This window comes from Vidua chalybeata, chromosome 12 (assembly GCF_026979565.1).
Source record: "Vidua chalybeata isolate OUT-0048 chromosome 12, bVidCha1 merged haplotype, whole genome shotgun sequence".
NCBI classification, from domain to species: domain Eukaryota; kingdom Metazoa; phylum Chordata; class Aves; order Passeriformes; family Viduidae; genus Vidua; species Vidua chalybeata.
This window is the reverse complement of record NC_071541.1, coordinates 10,594,345-10,615,503: the sequence shown is the minus strand read 5'-3', so window position 1 is coordinate 10,615,503 and position 21,159 is coordinate 10,594,345. Positions and strand designations below refer to the sequence as shown.

Sequence of the window (21,159 nt, the reverse complement as noted above, 5' to 3'; positions counted from 1 at the left end):
CCCGGCTCCGCCCGCCCTGCCCAGCACCGTCCGCCCTCCCAGCCTCGGCCGGGCGGGCGCTGAGGCGGCGCCACCCGGCACCGCCCCGCGCCCCGCCCGCCACCGCCCGCCCGCCGCTCATGCGCGCTCTGGCCGGCCTCCTGTTGGCTCACTTCACACCCCCTCGCAGAGGGGAGAGGAGGCTTTAAAAACGCGAGTTTGTCTTTCTCTACACAGTCTTTAGGCAAATACTGGCACTTTCACCCGTAGAATAAAAGGATTTGTTATTATTTTATAGCGATTCATAGTGCTTGTGGCCGAAATGCAGGGCGGAGAGCCCTCCTTGGCATGTTGTCCCCCCCCGCTCCCTCCGAATAGATCGGCCCGGCTCGTCACGGTGCCCGCTGCGGAAGGGGCGGGCGCGGCTGGGGGTCAGCGCGGCCGCCGCGGGGAAGGTGTTGGTGCCGCCATGCCGCCGCCGCCGGGACAGACCCGGCTCCCGGACTGGGACGGGCTGAAGCTCCGCGTGCGGACCCTCATCGCCTCCCACCGCGTCATGATCTTCAGCAAGAGCTACTGCCCCTACTGCAACAAGGTGAGGCGGCGGCGGTGAGAGCCCGCTCGGCGCGGTCCCCCGCGGGCCCTCCCCTCGAGGGATGCATGGGCCGACCCTGCCCCGCTCGGCCCGGGCAGGGCGCAGGGGAGCGGGGCTGAGGGAAGGCGGTGTGGGGATGCGGCGGCTGCTGCCGCGGCGGCACCTGCGGGGTTTGGAGCGTGCCGAAGTGGCGCTGTGTCCATCCCGCTCCGGCACCACGTGCCAGCACTGGAAAACCACTTGCCGGGCTTGAAACCAGGCGAAGATCCCTGGCGTTCGTGGTAGCTCTTTCGCTTTGCCACTCTGGGAGATGGATGTGTGGAGAGTTCTGCACAGTGTGCTTGTTCCTCAGCTCTACAGCTGCTCGAAGCTCAGGCTGCTGTCTGTGTTCCTTTCTCGCTGGAAATTTGGGTACCACATTGGTGTTCACCTTGGACAAAGCTTCTCTCCACGGGAGGGATGAGCTAACTTTTCTGCCCTTTCTAAATTTAAGGAAAGTTGACTCTGTAGCAAGTGTGTAAGTTCCATATCCTCATCGCAGCTTGTGTTTAAAAGAAGAGAAAAGCACTCTTGGTTAATTGTGATGTTTAGAGAAAAATATCTTTTTAGCCCTAATTGTACATCAATGTCACAGGCTGGGTATAACTAGTAAGCCAAACTCATTAAAAAACTCAGGGCCTTCATTAGAATTTTATGATACCAACATGCTGGTCATAGTCCACACAGGACCTGACAGTTTGTAGGCCTTGGGTTTCTTGGATACTTACAAAAAGTATGTCACGAAATTTTATTTAAACCTCACACTACCATATTTGATATGGCCATGGGGGAAGAACGTAAATGGAACTGTTGGATCAAGTCCTGGTGTTCCTCAATAGAACTGATAACCAGGAAAATACTCAGAAACCTCACTCTCACTTCTGGGTTAGGTTTAGTTCTGGGAACTCTGCAGGGGGAAGAGATATTATGACCCCCTTGCACAAAACTTAACTGAATATATCGTATCTCACTTGCAACTTTATTAAAGTTTTGAGAAAGGAAACTTCTGTGTTTGGGAGGATCAACCAAATCAGTGCCTTCTGTCTAAGAACCTTTTGGCAGATAGTAAAGCATAGTACATAGCTCAAATCCTTCTTAACAACTTACTCAAAGTTTTGAGTCTTGCTCCTGTATAGTCCAGTTGACAAAAGTGTTATCTTCTGCTGAGGAGAAATCATTTCTTGAGGACTTCAGAGTTGCCCATTGAGAAATACTTAGTCGTGCCTGTCAGTATTGCCCTGTGTGCTTTTAGTGCTTGTGATTGTAAATGCTGATGCTCATGGCACTCATTTCAGTGGGTTTGAGATCACATGATGGCACTGTAACTTTTTAAACCTTGTGCCCTTTTCCTTCTTGTGTTTGTGGTGTTGCAGAGGATCTAGACTAAGACAAGAAGGGGAGGAAAGACTTGATGTAGTCCAGTAATTAAATTCCAGATTGTTCTTTCCTGCATTTGTTCATAGTTTCTCCATTAGGTGGATTGCTTGCTTCAGAGCAGCAGTCAGGTATGAGGAATATTATCCTCATTGTCTTGCAGAGGGGAAGAATGAACATAGGGAGTAGGAGGATTCAGTGTCATGGCCCTTTCTAGGAGAGGGAGTTGAAGAACACTGCGTGAATTTTTGTGAAGAAACAGGTCATAGCTAGGGCTGGGGGAAAAAGAGGTGACTGGCCTGGTAGGCAGATTTCCTTGGCTTATTTTCCTGCTTGGAACAGAACAGAAAGGTAGTATAACAAAGAAAATGCAGAGAAGGGGTATAGATTGCAGACAAAGAATTAGAAGAAGAAAGTTTATGGAAGAAGGAAGCCTCACATGAGACATCAAGTGATAAAATACAGGAATATCTGTAACACTAAGGGTATTAACAATCCCTCTTACTAAAGACTTAGAAATTAGTGAAAGGAATAGGAAAACAATGGCTAATGCAGGATTCTTGTTAGCTGATCAAGTCTATAGAATTAATGAAGTGAATATAATTTGGAAGTGTAGTTACAGCTTGAGTACTTAGACTGTAATCACATAGTTCTGAGTTCTTAGACAGATATGAATAGTGCATTGTATTGTCTTTTACTGTGGATGGTTGTTAGCAGTGTGCTTTTGGTAGGATTAATTGAAGATGTTTAGTGCTCATGCTCTGGAAGTACCTAATTTGGGGATGGAAAGAATTCTCTATTTCAAGTGGAGGTAGCCATGCTAGAAGAAAATCGAAATTGCACTTTTCTTCAGAAACACAACTGCAAATAAATTCCCTAAGTGAATCAGGTGGGTGATTGTATTCAGGTTAGCTAATAGCATGACTTGGCAATTGTGCTGTTGTTCTTCTGCAAATGCCATTTGTTGTTCAACTGCTTTAACAGGGCAGTGGTGGAGAGGGGGTGGTGGTAGAATTATTTCCTTGTCATAATTCAACTTGGTTGTTTCTTCAATTTCTTAGAATCCAGAAAAGATAATAAGATAGAAATGCATAAAGAAAACATAGATTTTTAGCATTACAGATAACATTCTCTGTCCTCAGGGGGTTCTGGCCAATTCAGTTGTAGCTGTTAGGGAGCATTAGCTGATATTTGAAAAAGCAGACCTAGGACATACCATTATTATTTTATGATATGAAGCTTATCTTAAACCTGCTTAGCTTCCCTAGTGACAGAAAGCATCTCTGGGAAGCATTTCCTAAAGTTAGACTAATTTCTTGGTTTCAGAGGAATTATCTATTGTTTAATAATATTTGGAAGTGTTTCTAGTCCATCACTTTTTGTGAAAACTAAAAGGACTTAGTAGGTAATTGAGGCCATTGCATTGGTGAAAAGGGAAGTAAATGGTTGTATCAGTGACTGCAGCCTTGTATCCCATCCCAGACTTTTGGGGAAATTATAGTTTTGTCTTTGGGCTATATGTGTGTAAGAAAATCTCCCAGTGCACTGCTGAAGTTTCCAGTGGGATGTGTATGTAATACAGGAATTTCTTGACCTGAGTCGGTATTAGTTTTATTGAGTTCAAAGTTTTCAGTGGATTTTCTTTTTTATTAGTTGGTCTAATAACTCCTTTGATCTCATTTTAATTTTGGCTTTTACAATGCCAGATAGCAGTAAGTTTTCTGATAGCAATAAGTTTCCCTAGGGAGATTTACTTCCTTTTCATTTCAAAGTTGTTTTCTGGTAAATGCAGTTATTACTGAATGCTCCAGTGAGTATTTCTGAGAAATCATTTCCTGTTCAGCTTATCTTGATATTACTCATGATTAGTGTGTTATCTTTCTACTCCTCCTAATCATTTCCTTCTCCAAACCAAAGTCATCTATTATCTCTTGCCTGCATTGAAGATTTTGTAACTGCTCATGTGCTTGCTATGATCCTTCCTTCAGTTTCATTAGCACAACACAAGTATGATTTGTTCTTAAGTGTAAAGTGCAATAGTTACCTCTAATTAGGATGCTGGCATTCATCTGATTTTTTTCCCCTCTCTACTGAGTACCTTCAGTAGAGAATAAAGGTGGTCTAAATGCCTTAAATCTTTCCTTTCTTGAGTGTAACCTTTCTTGGTTTAGTAATGTTCTGTCCTGTCTTCCCTCCTGCCCACTGCTGTTGCAATGTTTTGGCAGAGTTTTTTAAAAAAGAAAACAAAAACTAATGAACTCTTGCCTGTTATTCTGCTGCTTTGCTGCAAACTAAACCAGCAGCCAAGCAGCTAATTTTTGGATTTGCCTCTGCATTCTTAGCACTTCCTAGTAGCAATCACTTTAAGCTTTGCTTTTTGGATCCTGTATGGCATTTACTTTGGGATTTGTAACAGCAGATGCAGAGCAGGAGGTCTGCAGTGGTTCCACTGCTGTTTCCCTTTCATCCTGCCTGTAGCTGGAATTATTCCAGGAAGCGAGCCTGGAGGTAATGGTGAGCTTAGGACAAAAAATTTCAAGGATCCTCTAGATAGTTAGAGGACTGGAATATCACACACACTGAATGTGTGAAGGAGGAGTTCAGTTTGTTGAACCTTGATACGGCTGACCAGGGGTTTTAGTTGCTGCCTTCAGCTGACAAGTGGATAGACAATCAGACTGTTATTCAAGATGCTGAGTGAAAGGAGAAGAACCAACAAACACGAGTTGCAATGGCAGACACTCCAATGGGATAAAATGGAAATTCTTTACTGTGAGGATGGTCAAATGTTGAGCCAGCCCATGGAAGTTCTGGTGTCTCTGCTCTTTTTGATGCTCCAAATCAGAGGACAGTGCTTGAGCAATGTCATCAGCCTTCATATTTGGCTCTGCTTTGAGTAGGGAGTTCATGCAGATGGCCTGAAAAGGTCCCTTGGAACTTCCACTATTTTAAAACTGTAGAACTGTAGACTCAATATAATCAGTTACAGAGGCACAGTTTTTAAAGTGCTACGGTTGATACATGATGTGTTAACAAACTTAATTTGTAGTTGGTACAGGATACAAAATCTTCTTGTTTGTCTGCATAAAGCTGTAACTTTATCAGAAAACACTGGAATACTCAGTATTCAGCATAGTAACAGTGTGAATCACAGCAATATTAAAAACATTTTATTCCTCATGTGTTAGACATCTTTAAACTTACAAGATGGGACTCAACATACTCTTAGTGAAGCTCTGTCAATAAATTTGGAGTTCGTCAGAAAGCTGGTTGAAAAATGTTCAGACTCCATGCTGGCAAGTGAGTCCATCCCACAGGCATTCAGTGACTCTTGCTAAAGCTGTTTTCACATGCTAACTTCACAAAACATGATACTGTAGGAATCTTGTTTCTAAAAGGCTGCCTGATTTGAAGCAGGTAATGGTACACTTTGTCCATCCAGAACCGAGGTTAATAAAACTTCCAGCTGAGTGCTGAGTATTTGGAACGTATTCCTTCCTTCTGCAGCTTTTTTTTATTTCCTTGATAGCATTTTGTTTTGCTTATTATCCTCTACTCCCTTTTTTCTTTTCTTGTTTGTTTTTTTTTTTTTATTTTCCTTAGTATTACCAAGGAATCTTGCTGCTGCTTTATCTCTCTTCTTTGTTTTTTTATATGGCAGTCACTTCCATGGCTTTTGGTATGTCATGGGTGGAGAAGTCAGCAGCTAAGCAAATTGTATCTAGAGGCTTTTTCTTAAGGTAATGGGACTTGTATTGGAAGGTTAAATGGCTTTAAGGAACATGCAAAACATAGAAGTGCCAAAGCTGTGTGGAGCCTGTGCCTCAGAGCACAGTAACTGAGCCTTAGAGGTCTCCTGTGTGTGTCCAGCAGGGAAGTTTTACCCCGAGCTGAGAAACCTTTGCACTGCCATGGTGTCTGTTCCTGTTGCAGGTGAAGGAACTCTTCAGCTCCTTGCATGTGGAGTACTATGCTCTGGAACTGGATGTAATTGGTGAGTAGGAGAAAAAAAATGTATCACATGCTGCTGCTTAATGTAACTAAAAATGAGTGATTCCTTAAGCTGCATGATTCCTTAAACTGACTTGAACTATTTGAGGGACATGTGAAACAAGTAAATACATTTTAATGTATGCAGAAATAAAGGCAATTAGACTTCAATGTGGATTTTATACAGGATATGTTTTTAGTATTACTGAAGGCTTTGACTGTAAAAACCATCAGGTGATGGAGAATGTGAGATCTAATTTCTTTCCAAGTAGCTATGACTTTTGGGGGGAAAATCTGTCATTTTTTTCCTGCTCCTGGTTGTCTTGTGGCTTCAGATGAGTTGTTAATATTTGACTTGGTATATTGGTGACCTTCTTTGAGAAAGGTGCTGAGTCACTGGAAGGAAGGGTAAATTCCAGCAACTTGGCTGCTGTTAGTTTCAAGTTGGTTTTTTTTCCTTAAAGCCCAAGCTGCTTTAGTTTTGGGACCTGTGCAGTGCCTTATGTGTTTATGGACATAATGCACATAGCTTTTAATGTAGTTTTAGGAACAAATAGTTTCTTATATGGTTCTTACTGAGCTCTTAAATGCACTTTTGGTAAGCTGTTGAGTGTCTTATTTTTTTCTGTATAAAATTTAAATTTCCAGTCCTTTTTTTAAAGTTCTAATGCCTTTTTAAAGTTTTTATTTTTGCCTAAGCAATGTTTGGGAGAAATGTAGCTATTTATTAATCTCTTCTTAGTTACTTTTGCTTCTTATTCAAGTTGTCATACTGTGAATTAATTATAGCCCAAGATATGTAAAGTACAATGCACAGCCTTTTTTTCCTGGAATTACTTCTAATTAATAATATTTCCCTTGCAGTTGCTCAGATTAGTGATACTAAATAGATACAATCTTGGAATAAAAAGATTTTAGTCAAAGTAATTACTGTAAATTCCCATTCCCACATTTACTGCTGAATGATCCAAATTGAGCTTGTGTGTAGGTGCTGATGATTCAGCTGACAGGTCAGGTCAAGCAATGATAATTTTAAAACTAGAAAGTTTTTGACAGTGTGGTGGGTAGAAAAAGGAGGAAGGTAGCTTTAGGGTAAGTAGAAAAGCATGTTCATACTTCCCTTACCCATCATCTCATAATACAAAGCTGCTGGGCAAAATTATGTGTCTGTGCGCAGAACATACTCCAAAATAAGACAGTTATCATGAAAGAAAAGGTGTCTGTGTCATCTTCTGTGATAGCTGGAAAAGAATTTTTATGTAGTGTATAGTTACAGATGTGACACTGTAAGATATAAAAATCCTTGAAATAGAAGAACTAAACTCTTACTACTTCAGCATCACTCCATTCTGTAGAATTGTGGCTTGAAATACCAATTTAATTTCTGTATTTAAGCATTCTCCTTTGAGAAGTAGTTTCTGAAGACTTGCTTATGTCCAGGAAACCTGCAAATGGAATGTTGATAATAAAATTGTTGTCTTGGCAGGCCTACAGTGTATCACTGTCCAAACCTTTAATACTTCAGGTTGTTCTAAAATCTCTCTTCCTGAAATCTGTTTATAATGTACACATTTCTTTTATTCTTAGATGATGGAGCCAGTATTCAGCAAGTATTGGCAGAGCTGACCAACCAGAGGACAGTGCCTAATGTATTTGTGAATGGAACTCACATTGGCGGCTGTGATGCAACCTATCAGGTAACTTGGCTGTAAAAATCAGCTGGAGGTAGACAAGACTGAGTGAATTTGCTGTTTGATCGTAGTTAAAGTTTGTGTGACACAGTTGACCGGGTGACGTTGGTCAGAGGAGGCAGTGTTATCAGTTGTTTGCTCAGAAACATGTGTGCTTATTTGATTATTTTTTTCTTTTTCTCTCCCAGGCTTATAAGGATGGATCACTGCAGAAACTCCTTGGCGACAACCAAATTACAGAGCCCTATGAATATGATCTCATTATTATTGGTGGTGGCTCAGGTGGACTTGCATGTTCTAAGGTAGGATGTGAAAATGACATTAAAGAACAGTGGTATGTAAGACTTATTCAAAAGTTAATCTCTCTATTAATTATGTTGGTATAAAACAGTCTATATTTTGATGAGTATTACTGTTCAACTTTTTAATTAATGAACCAATAGTGGTCTAGCAATGTGCTTACTCAGGGGATAAAGGGACCAGTTTCTAGCCAATGTCTATTCAGCTCTTTATCCTAATAATAGGTTTTAATTTTCTGGCTGAGGGTGGAACCAAATGTTTTTAACTATCTCTTCTGCATGTGTAATACAAAGGTGCTTCCAAACAGTAATCTAGAAAACCTAAGGGCTGCTCTTTAAACCTTTTGACAGTTTAGGATTCAGTATCCCCAGTCATCTAAAATTAAGTGCTCCCAGCACTTAATTTTAGTTCCCTTCAAGGAGCTGCTTCACTCTTTAGTTCCCTTTTTAGGTGCTTTCTCAGAAAGGGAAACTGAGATTGTGTAGCCCTTACACAATTAGCTGTTGTTCAGAGTGTTTCAGGACCTAAGGTCCAGATTTAGTTTTCTCTGCTACCCAAGGGATTTGGACACACACTCCCAACTCTCAGCCAGGTTCTAAACTGTCAGTTTGTCTTGGGCAGGGTGAGGCTCTTCTTGACAGCCTTGACAATTGCAGAACTGTACAGCCAAGCATGCAACCTTCATTAGAAAATACAAAGCAGGCAGGAGAGGCTGACAGTGGAGTTCTTCAGTTGACCAATTTTGTATTTTCAGAACGTTCAGATCTTTCCTTACAGTACCTTCTGGGACATCAGTTGTAAACTTGGTGGTAATTGCCAAATTGTTCAGAGTAGTATTCACAAAATATAAGACAGCAGCTAAACCTTGTTTGAGCCAGGATTGCAGTTGATGTGCAGGAGTTCCAGACAGATTTGAGGCACCTTGAGTGCTCAAGATTGGAGTGCTTGAAAAATGAAACAATGTATACCTGGTAATTCCTTGGATGTAGGAATAGGTTTATTCAGGTTGGAATGGACATGAGAAGAATATCTAATGTAAGCTCCTTGCTCCAAGCAAGGTCAACTGTGAAGTCACACAGGATTGTGCAGGAACTCATTCATCTGAAATAAGCCGGGGTGGAGATGGCACAGCCTTTCTGGGAAACCTGTTTGATTGTCCTCGTGGCGTGAAAGTTCCTTATATCCAGTCTGAGTCTCTTGTTTCAACTTAAAGCCATTGTCTTTTGTCCCTTTGCTACTTGGCCACTGTGGAGAGCCTGGCACAGTCAGCTTAGTGTACTTCTCATAGATACTGGGAAGTTGCTCTTGTGTCCCCTCCAAATTCAGTTGTTCTCCAGGTTGAATGTGTCAAATTCTCTTGGTCTTCTTATACGGGGTGTGCTCCAGCCCCTTGAACATCATGGTGGTGCTCCATTGGAATGTCTCCAGTGTGTCACCTTCTTTTCCATGGATGAACATGCCAAGTCAGTTCTGTCCTTCTGAAAGAAAAGGAGAGCTAGCAGCATAAGTATTTCTTTAGGTGAGGTAGAAGAGAATCCTAGGCTGCTGAGCCCATCTCATACCTTTTGCAGATTATGGCTTTTGACAGCATAGGACGATCTGGATGCAGCATTGAACATACAAGGAGACATTCAAAGTTTGGAAAAAAGTCAGTTCTTGAGGGATTTCAATTTTTGTCTAGGGAAGGAGATAGATCCATGTATGATAATGACTAACTAGCGAAGGTAGTAAAGAAACCTTCTATTAGTGCTAAATGTATCATGACCATAAATGAGTGGACAGGCTTGCTTGGTTCAGTAATACTGACTGATCTTCTCCATCTTTTATAGGAAGCTGCTGCCTTGGGAAAGAAAGTAATGGTATTAGATTATGTTGTTCCAACACCTCTTGGAACCTCATGGGGTAAAGCTTTTTTAATCTTGTATTTGATGATGTTTGAATACCAGTGATACATACTGAGAAGTTACATATTATGGATTTGTGCTCTTAGGAAATGAGGCTAAATTCCTCTCATTCTGGTACACAGATAACAAGAATTATTTGCCTGGCATGCCTGCTGCTTTTCTGGATGGTTATTTCTGAGCATTGCTAACTCTGTTTTCTGTCAAAAGTTTTTCTAGCTTTGATCACTTTCAGACTGTGTGTGGGTAGCGTGTGCGTGCATGTTCACATTCTAATGTTTGTGGGGATATTTTGCCTTTTAGTTCATCCAGTTCTATATGGTAGACAGCTGATAGTCTCCCTATAGAACAGTGACTCCTTGGCTGTGTATGTCTCACCTTTTCCTAATTAAGGACAGCTGCTGGCTGACCTCATTAGTGGTACTGGCAGCTGAGAATTAGTGTGAAACTTCTATTGAGTCAAAGAATGAATGTGCTATTGTAGCTAGTATTTCAAACACAAGCATATTTAAAATACCACATAATAGATGATACTAAATTGTAGAAACTCTGGGCTTTTTGCCTTACTTACTTGACAACCTGACTAAAATCTGAAGCCTTGTGGAGTAAGTAACTGGGCTCTATGTTTGACATGCTGTACCTATCTTGGGTCTTAAACTGATTACAAGCTTAGTGTGTTCATTGTATTTTAAAATGTCCTTTTCAAGAGAAATTTCATGTAACTGGTGTGACTATAGCAAACCTCCCTGAGTGATTATACAAAGTATGTGGTAGTGAAACCATAAATCCCGTTCATCGAAGCAATAATGTGATTCTTTCCATCTTAGGACTTGGTGGCACATGTGTAAATGTAGGTTGCATTCCTAAGAAGCTGATGCATCAAGCAGCACTTCTGGGTCAGGCACTCCAAGATTCAAGGAAGTATGGGTGGCAGTATGAAGAACAAGGTTGGTAAGACCACAGAGGGAAGACTAAGACTGTACAGATGAGATGCTGAACTTGAGACTGTTCTTGTATTTGGACTTAATAAATTAGAGGCAGAGTTCAGTACTTCTTTTTAGGTGAATCAGAAGGTGTCCTCCTTCTTCAGTCATAGAAACCTTTGGGATTGAAAGTTAATTGTGTTTTGTTCCCAATATTAACTGAAATAAATGCTAGAACTTCTAGAATGGGCTTAGTTCAGGTCACATAAATATTAACATAGTAAAACAAGACAATATGTATTGTCATTACTGATAATGATGTTTTCTTAGCATGATGTACAATGAATAAGTTACTTTTTTCTTAAGGGGCACATTTCACTTTTATTTCCTTAAATATGAAATTAATGTCTTGTTTCAGTTAAACACAACTGGGAGACCATGGTAGAAGCAATTCAGAACTACATTGGTTCTTTAAACTGGGGCTATCGAGTGTCTTTGAGAGAGAAGTCTGTGACATACCTCAATTCTTATGGAGAATTCGTGGAACCACACAAAATTAAGGTATGCTCTGCATTTAAAGTACTTAGTTGGGAGGGAAACGCATGTTCTAGAAGTGCCTTATAAAATTCAACACCAAAAAGGCTTCATCTTAACATTGCCAAGTTAGGTCAATTGAAGTTAATAACTCATTTGTGAAGTTACCGATTAAAATAATTATTATACTTTTGTACCTGCCATGGTGTTTGCAAACCTAGTCCTGTAAGAGAGATGTGGATATGTGTAAACCTGTGTCTTGTAAGAATAGAGGAAGATGGTCTCAGTTTCTACCTTCATGACTGATTTCAGCAGCCTGAGTGAGTAGGGGGGAAAAGAAAGGAAGGTTTAGCTGTGTGATTTTGCAACTTGGAAAATCCCCATACTAAAGCATAAAAACTATTGATATTAAATTTAGATTAAGCACTTTCATAAGAGCTCTGCTAAAACCTTGTACTTATCAGCATACAAATTAAAGTGTCAGTTTTGCAAGACAAAGCTTGTTCTGCCAATCTTGCTATAGGTGAGCGTACTGAAGCAAGGTTAACCTGGAAGTGCAGATTGAAGGCAACTGTTGCACTCAGTAGGTGTAATTGTCTGTTTGCAGTATCAAGACTGAACTACTTGTGTTTTAAACCAAGAACTCGGCACTGAAAGATAATAGTAAATTCAATATACCTTGTGTACCACCTATTCAAGTGTCCAAGCCACTTAAGTGTCCTTAATCAATAAATGAAGTAAAACAGAGAGACTTCCCAGCAGGAGGCTGGACTAGATGACCTCCTGAGGTCCTTTCCAACCTAAATTACCTGTTGACTTGATGGGGAAAATGTTTCCCTTCATCTGTGATGGTAAACTAACAAAGAGCAAGAATGAAGGTCCAATTCTGAGAGAGATGCATTGGCAAGATGAAATTTCCAAAGATCAAGGGTCTCTAGAGTTCAAATTAGTTAGAATTCATGCAAGGTTGGGTCCTTGGGCCCTCTGAACTGAAATCATGTAACTAGTTACCTTTTTTTTTTTTCTAAATTACTTTTTTTTTACATTAGCTGAAGAATTAATTCATTTTATGCTGTCTCTTGCATTATGTTGGCCTTTTATTGTGGGGATAAAAGGGTTGTCTTAATCTGTTGTGGCTTTTTATAACTTGGAAGTCAAGTTGTTATGAATAATCCAATGTAACTTAGTAGTTAAAATGGGCAGGATTCAAAGAATATGTGATTTTAAGTCCTCTAATGGAAGAGAAGCCTGATAGTCAGTTGTTTAAACCTGTTGTTCTTCAGTGACCTGTGTGGCATCTCTGAATGTGTTTGTTCTTGTTTCAAATTGCGTATTCTTGATTTTTAAACGTATCTACAATAATTAAGGAAAGGATTACATAATTTTTATCTTAAAGCAGATGAAAATGTCTGTCTTAATTATGTCTTTATCACCAGGCAACTAACAGGAAGGGACAAGTAACTTATCACACAGCAGAGACTTTCGTGCTGGCTACAGGAGAAAGGCCAAGATACCTGGGTATCCCTGGAGATAAAGAATTCTGCATTACCAGGTGAGATAAAAAGGCACAAATTACTGAACTTGTCTGCTCTAGCGTTTGCCAAGACAAACAAGCTTGTGTTGGAAGGACTTTGTAACTTAGTTAGACTTCTTCTCTTTTCAGTGATGACCTCTTCTCCCTGCCTTACTGCCCTGGCAAGACTCTGGTTGTGGGTGCTTCCTACGTGGCTCTGGAGTGTGCAGGGTTTCTGGCTGGCCTGGGTCTGGATGTCACCGTGATGGTGCGTTCCATTCTTCTGCGGGGTTTTGACCAAGAAATGGCAGAAAAAGTCGGTGCCTACATGGAAACACACGGTGTGAAGTTCATCAGGAAGTTTGTACCTGTTCAGGCAAGTGCTTTCTTTTCTTAACACATCATTACTTTAAACAGCACATGTAAAATGAAGGTGTTGTCTGGGAAGGCTTTGGCTCTGTGCAGAAATAAATGTTTTATGAGATTGAGCTTTTTTTACTGCTGAATGATAGATTAGCAGGTCAAGGCTTGAATGACAATGGAAGTGAGCTCTGCTGTTTCAGGTCATTCTAAGCTTACAAAAATTTGCACAGGTTGAGCAGCTGGAGCAAGGAATGCCAGGAAGACTGAAAGTGACAGCAAAGTCTACTGAGGGGCCGGAAATCCTTGAAGAAGAATATAACACTGTAAGAATTTCTGGATTTGAAATAAATGGCTATAGATGCACATGAAAATTATTGAAATACTTTCTCTTGAACAACTTGAAGAGAACTCCTCCTTAAAAAGTTGTTCATGTAATGTACTGGCAGAAAAAAAAAAGGGGGAAATTCAGTATTTGTCTTTAGTTGAGCCCTGTCAGCCTGGAGTTTAATTAATTTAAAATGTGTTGTTGCTTCTGTTTTTGTTTTGGCTTTTCTGTTTGTTGCATCTCTAAAACAAGTTGTACACGGGAGAGAGTTGTTGGTGGCTCTCTCAAATGTTGGAAAAAACAATTTGGAAGTAATTTTATTCATAGGCTTCAGTTTCTTCACTGAAAGACCAAGGGAAATCAAGTATGTTATACTTCTCTTGCATAAAGTTATTGCATTTAATTTTGGGTTTTTTTTAGGTTTTGATAGCCATTGGTCGTGATGCATGTACCAGGAATATTGGTTTACAGACAATCGGTGTCAAAATCAATGAGAAGTGAGTATTGCTGAACTCCCTCAAACCACTGAATGCAAGGATTTTTTTTTTACCTCTGTAAAAATAGCTCATGATGCTGATGGTCTTTTAATTCCCACTCTTATAGATGGCAATTATGCAAACCTTTTAAACCTTTTTTGTTCTGAATTTGAGAACAGTTGTCCATTAACTTAATTTCTTCAGTATGTACTTTGTAAAACAACTATTCTGAGTGGATACGTACTAGTTGCTCATTGTGCTGAAAGCACAGAGCTGTATAATAATCAGGTGACAGATTGTGAGTCCAAAGATGTCTGAGTAGCTTGACTGCCATCAGCCACGCATTGTCGTTCATGTCAGAACTGGCCCAATGAATACAGACTTCAGCAGTCTGTCAGAGTTGGAAGTGATTGATGCTCTGAAGAGTTTGTAGTTGAAGTAAAAAAGGCATAAAGGTATTTATTGAAATGAGCTCAGTAGTTAGAATAGATTTTCTCCCCTGTTTTTTTGCAGAGATCTGAGGAAAGTTGTGATGCTGAATTCTGTGGTCTTCTGTTTGTTTTAAAGGAATGGGAAAGTCCCTGTAAATGATGAAGAACAAACCAATGTGCCTTATGTTTATGCGATTGGGGATATCTTGGATGGAAAGCTTGAGCTTACTCCAGTTGCCATTCAGGCAGGGAGACTGCTGGCCCAAAGGCTGTATGGGGGTAGTTCCAAAAAGGTAAATCTATAAGCAGACAACTTCAACTTATTTCTCAATAAGTTGAAGTTAAAGCATCTCAACAAGATGCTTTTCCCTCAAAGCTGCAGTAACATGAGTTAATTTATCCACTTATCTATTGGCTCTGCGAGTATTTTGTAAAAAAGAAGAAAAGTTCTTGTGTAACTTTTTCTGTTATGTAGTGTATAGAACTTGCATAGTCTAAATATGATGTTTTATTTTTATTTTTAGTGTGACTATATCAATGTACCAACAACAGTGTTTACCCCTTTAGAGTATGGCAGCTGTGGGTATCCTGAAGAAAAAGCCATCGATGAATATGGAGAGCAAAACTTGGAGGTAAGAGCACCCAAGAGGCAAGTAACTTGTAGCTTGAGGGTGTTTTTCTTGGACCTTGCTACTTTAGTCTCAAGGCATAGTGTTAACAAGATTAGAAGTTGAGACACATAGAACTGTTGTGGCTGTGTTTTCATCCGGCCAGCAAGGTACTGGACTCACAGAAACCCAGGACTGGACTTCATACCATTAGAATTGTGCATAACTATTTGCAGGTGGCTGAGAGAAGCATTTGACTTCAGGAGGCCAGACTTAGGTTGCAGAGCTGTGGGAGTGTTTTTTGCTGTCGTGAATTAAAGGCTTTTATTGCTGAAGTGTACCAAACTCCTGGGATGAACTGTTTTCTGTTGGTTCACTGTACTTGAATTGTGAATTTATTTTTTGCTGACCTTAACAGATGTCTATAGGAGTATTAGGGATAACTTCCCCAATTTATGGTAATTTCTGGCTTCTGCACATCTCTGAGGAGTTATGTTGAAGCTGCTAGCATGCCTTGTGTTTAATTCCTTACATCTTTCAAAATCACTTGACATTATTGAGTTTCTGCTCTTACCTGTTTTGCATAGTAGGTTTAAACTTACAGTAACTGGATATTAATTTTGCACTTCTCTTTCTGAAAGTTTTATTTGCAACAAATATGTATTGTAGCTGTTGCTGTTTTTATCAAGTATTTAAATCAGAGCTACATTGTTTGAGTCAAATCTTCCTCTGCTGAGTTTTAGAGGATGGACTCTGTGGGCTGAGTGGAAAAAAATTACTCATCTCGTTTGTTGTAGACAAGAATATAATGGGTTAAATGTCAAACCTCCTATTTATAAAGATACTAAAAAGTAGAATTGTGCCTGACTGAATAAATGAAATTCTAATGCTCTTTTTCTTGTTTCCTCCCAGGTTTATCACACTTTGTTCTGGCCACTTGAATGGACAGTGCCAGGCAGAGATAACAATACCTGTTATGCAAAGATTATCTGCAATAAACAGGACAATGTAAGTAGCAAGCTGGAATGGATATGCTGAGGGTATTCTTGAAATGGAAAGAACTGCAGAGCTACTTTATTTGAAGTAGTTAATTTTTTTCTTAAAGACTCTGCTATTGACCTGCTTGCATAACATTTTTTAATGTAGTGGGAGTTACACACCAGAGCTTTTGTCTAACTTTGCCTGGTACTGACTCATTTTTCTCTCATCTCTTCTAAAGAATCGTGTGATAGGACTACATGTTCTTGGACCCAATGCTGGTGAAGTTACCCAAGGTTTTGCTGCTGCAATCAAATGTGGTCTCACCAAAGAATTACTTGATGAAACAATTGGTATCCATCCTACTTGTGCAGAGGTAAGAAAAGGGGGAAGGCACAACCTGATTTAAAACCTGCTCTTGAAGACAGTTTTACCAAGAGATCAGTAGCCATGTGGATGATGATGCAGGCAACAGGAAATAAGCTCTTCTTTTGGTCTCTTACAGGTGTTCACTACAATGGATATTACCAAATCATCTGGGCAGGACATCACTCAGAAGGGCTGCTGAGGTTAAACCTGCTGTTTTACATGTTTCCATGTTGTGCACTCTCGGTCCTGTGGAAGCTCCAGTACATCCAACTGCTATGCAGCAGTGTAAGCGTTTGCATCGGTGCCGCTGTAGGTGCTGCAGCTGGCAGTGATGCCTTCGAGAGGCTTCCTCAGCGTGGGTTGTGTTGCACATGGGAGCAGTAATGCAGCAGGGAAATCTTGGACTGTGAATCCTGACTTTGCTTGCAATTAGCACTGCGGTGCTTTTTTGACGTTGTTGCTCGGAACCTTCTTGTAAGGTGAGCTACAACTGATGGCTGCCAGGCAAGGCTGGGAGGTTCTTGTCTAGTCAGATGACTGAACTAACTCCTCCTGAAGGAAATCTTAAATTGCACAAATTAAAGCTAATGCTTCTAGTTCCAGTGTCTTGTACAAATGCTTGAAATAGAAGACAAATATATAATTGAGTGATTCTTGCCAACAGTTTACAGTTGACTGATTTATCTTTTTGATGCATTTTGTTATACTTAATTGTATGTTCAGTTGAGGCAAGATGGCATAAATAGGATGCAGTGTTGAGCAGTGCAGTTCAAGCACTAGTCTCCCATCCCAACCAGTCTAAAACTTCAGAGTAAGTAACTGAAGACACCACTGTTGTTCACATTCACAGTTTTTTGACCTTGCGACATCATGTCTTTAAAATAAAAATTTGATTTGTATGTGTCTTGTGTGTCAAGGCTAAAGAGTGTAAATGCGAGACCATGTCAGTTTGCTTAAATCTGGTTTCAGCTCTGTAATTTAAAACCTCACAGAACCCAGAATAATATCTGTGCTGTTAGGTGGAATGCTGAAGTCCTGGAGAAGCAAACTCTGTCCCACTAATGCAGTAGGTGCGTGCCTGTGGAGGCAGAAGGTGTTGTACATGAATCAGAGCTGCTCTGATTCATGTGGCTGCCCAGGGCAATGACCTGCTGTGCTTTGCATAGTGTTGTGTACTGTCAGTACTTTGAAGCTCCCTTCCACCCCTAGCATTCTGTCCTGGGGGAATTGTGCTTGAATCTGGCTCTTGGTTTTGTCTAAAGAGCTGTTTTGAAAGACTGTTCTGAACATTGTATGATAGTAACCAGTTTTTAACTATTTAATCTGTGACCTACTGTGGAATTTGAAGTTCAATAAACAATGCATACAACACTCTGTCATGTCTGACCTCATGGTTTATGTTGCCTGAGATTTTACTGGGCTTCAGTTATGTTGTGTATCCCATGCAGTACTAAAATCCTTGTGGATTTGTGCATATTGTAATCTTTTACATGGAGAAACAAGTTGTCTTGTCACCCCTGGGGGCTTGCTCAAGAGATCAAATGTGCTTCTCTTCGGGTATACAGAATTGAACTTAGGTGAGTTCAAACTTGAAGCAACAGTTTTACAGCATTTCTGTATATCCCAGAAGATTCTGAATACCTTGTATTGTTTAACTGCAGCACAGCTCAAAGATGCTCAGTAGAATCTAGGTAGTGTTAGCAGCAAATCTTGCTGGTGTTCAAGTTTAGTAACTCTTGGAGACTTTGGGGTTTTGCTCAGTAGCACTGCAAAATACCTTCACTTGACAGGGGAGATGCTTGCTGAGCTGCAGGGGCTGCTTTGCTGCAGAGGAGTTACTTCTGGGGAGCTCCTTCTGGTCCCATAGAAATGATGACAAACTGACTGGGAGTAGCAAAGTTTACCTGGTGTAGCCGTGTTGGAGAGGAAGTGAAGGAGGAAGCCAAGTCAATGAGTGCTAATTCCTGAATTTGCTATTAGTAAGCACTAATTGAGTTTTATTTCAAATTGAGATTTGATTTGAAGGTTCATGTTAATTGGTCAATAATTACCACTTGCATATCTGTCCTAATTGCAGATGTTCCGTATGTCACGCTTGCCCCAGCTGTCAGCTGTAGGTGATACACAGAGTTGGTGGCATCAAGAACTTTCACACAATTATTCTTTAAAGCTTTCAACTCTCCAGTTAAAGTACACATTAAGTTGCTTATAGCTGGAGGAAGTGAACATGTCACTTGTGTTTAGATAGGCTCATGTGTAAAATAAAATTTGCTGTGACAACAAGCCATAGATCAAAGCCAAAATTTTAAGGTGGACACTAGATGTTAGAGAAGAAGGTAAGATCTGAGAAGTGGGACTTGTAGTAAGAAAATAAATACCCTGAATTTGGGTAGTAAGGACACTCCAGCAGTGACATTAACAGCAAATTGGTGTTTACATTTCTGTTGTCATAAATGTTGTTGAACAAATTCTGAAGAGCTGTTCTGTGTTCTTAAAACACTAGTATTTATTCATGCTCTAATACCAGGAAGCTTTTATAAGCTGTAGCTGAAAATGCTCAGTTGTGACTGAATCTGTGCTTAGGTGCTTGTCTAGATCACTAATAATTATGGCACTGTGTATCTCAACTGGAGCTCTTGAAACAGTGGATGAGCAGCAGAGCTGTGTGGTTTTTTTACTTATTGGTGAAATTTATCCATTTCAGGTCCAGAAGTGGTTATGATTATAGTTATTGTAAACACTGGAGACAATCATCAAATTAGTAGATGACTTTCCACATAGAATGAATTTTAATTATATCTTAAGCACTGTAATTGGTCTTGAGTAACACAAGCAGCTAAAGTTGGCCTGTGCAAGAACTGTGGGGGCAAGTAAGAGACAAAAGGGGAGCTGAATATTTAAAAAGCCATGAAATGTCAAAATTTGACACAAAATACTTTTCCTGGGTAACTGAACTGTTTTAAAGCTTCTGATTCTCACAGTTCCCCTTGGAGCTCCTTTTGACCAAGATCTGAAGTGTTTCCCCTTTTTCAGCACATCTCATACTGGCACAAAATTGAAAAGTAGGGTTGGTTTTTTTCCTTAGCTCTAAACTGAAGTTAAAAGTACATGTTAAAATCCTGTGCTTGTCAAGACTTCCCTGAATATTGTCAAGGGAAAAATTCCTGGATGTGCCTTACAAGAGTTGGGAACAACAGAGGAAGGAAGAATCAAGCATTTTAACTAAAAATAGTAGTGGATCCATTGAATGTCATGTGCTTTGTGGTTCTTGCTCTGCAAGGGGAGAAATGTTCAAATTAACAAAATCAGCTGTAAAATTGTCTGTAGCAGATGGATATGAATCGAAAAGAAAAAAGTGACACTTATCTAGAGGTTCAAGTAGAGATAGCCAAGTTTGGAGGTGTTTTGACATGTATTTTTTTTTACTAGCTTTTCTTGAAATAATTTGCCATTCTTAAAATGTGTACTGTTTAAATGTAATACTGGTGAAAATCTAAAGACTTCTAGTTTCTAAATAGAAAAATTTGTCTTAAAAGACTTCTAGGAAAATTTGTGGGCTTTGCAACCATTTAGCAGCTTTGTGGGTTTGACCACTGAGAGGACAGAAGTGTTATTTCTTTAGTTAATTTGGTTAAAAATTACTACTGCACTCTTCTCTTTTCTGAAATACAGGAGTTGAGGGGTTCTGTGTGTACTGTGGTGTGTAAGGAATTGCTTTGTCTCCCTTTGCCACTCCACCCTGCTGGGATGGATTTGCCGTGTTTGTGCTGCTGCTCCGTGTCTGCACTGCAGGTGCTGCACCTAAGCTGTAACTGAGTGGGCTGAGGACACGGTGAACCCGAGAGCCTGGACAAGAAATTCCCTTTAAGCAGTGCTTGCTCTGCTGTGTGCTGATCACAGGGGCTGATGGCTGTGGGTAGATGCTGGCAGGGTTCACCACTGCTTTGTCTTGTAAAAATGTGACTCCTGGAAACCTGGCACTGACTTGCTTATGTAACCTTCCCTTGGACATGCTCTGACTTGGGGCTGGCATGGTGTGTGGGTGAGGGCAGCCCAGAGCAGGAATGGGGTCTGGGCTGTGGCAGCTGTGATGGAGTGGAAGTCACGGGGCTGGAATTGTGCATCAGGAGGGCAGGGGGCCCACACTGGCACAGGCTGGGCAGAAGAGGAAAAAAATGGTGGAAGGGGAAGGATTGGTTTCACTCACCTCTTCTTTGCCTCCCTTGCCTCAAGCAGCATGAAAAATTGTGATAAAGCCTATACCAGCCTATGGTAAAACTGCTTTGCAGGGACTGTATCAGCCAGGTTTGTTGCCAGGTGATGTGTCTGCATGTTCCATCTTTTCTGGGTGTAGGTAGAGTCCAGTGAGCAGACTGGGAAACAGACTTTACTATGCACAGTTCCATTCCTTTGCCGGAAGAACTTTCCTCAGCTTGATTAATTCTGTTCCTCTACTTGTCTGTCCCCATTGATAAGATTGCCTCTGCTGTGGGATGTGAGCTCTTCCTACACTCATTCCCCCAAAAAAGAGGCCCCACACTTTCCCTGGAGCAAACACCCCCTGCTTTAATTCTCTTCCCCTTCCTCTGTCACTTTCCAGGCTTTCAATTACAGCCCGATTGCATTTTTATTGCTCTTGAATGTTAATTTTATTGACCTTTGCCAATCCCTGCCCTCCTCCCAGCTGAGGGACAAGCTTGAAAAGGATTATTCCTCTCGAAGGTGGTGAAAAGTGCTCCTTGATTGCCAGATTGGCATCTCCATAACATT

General features: G+C 40.6%; 1 protein-coding gene across 2 annotated transcripts; it reads left to right on the top strand.

Annotated features, from left to right (window-relative positions):
• Positions 1–286: 286 nt before the first annotated feature.
• TXNRD3 (thioredoxin reductase 3) lies at positions 287–17,763 on the top strand. Of its 2 annotated transcripts, XM_053953647.1 has the most exons (16): positions 287–574; positions 5,921–5,981; positions 7,565–7,674; positions 7,857–7,970; positions 9,798–9,870; positions 10,697–10,816; positions 11,211–11,353; positions 12,763–12,878; positions 12,990–13,215; positions 13,433–13,525; positions 13,948–14,024; positions 14,571–14,727; positions 14,959–15,066; positions 15,955–16,050; positions 16,262–16,396; positions 16,526–17,763. In XM_053953647.1, exons 1-16 carry the CDS (start codon positions 302–304, stop codon positions 16,586–16,588), a joined length of 1,965 nt encoding a protein of 654 aa, XP_053809622.1. In that variant the 5' UTR covers positions 287–301; the 3' UTR covers positions 16,589–17,763. The 2 variants fall into 2 exon arrangements, with proteins under 2 accessions (XP_053809622.1, XP_053809623.1); XM_053953648.1 differs by lacking the exon at positions 16,526–17,763 and having other exon boundaries at positions 416–574; positions 15,002–15,066; positions 16,262–16,352.
• The last annotated feature ends 3,396 nt before the right edge of the window (positions 17,764–21,159 follow it).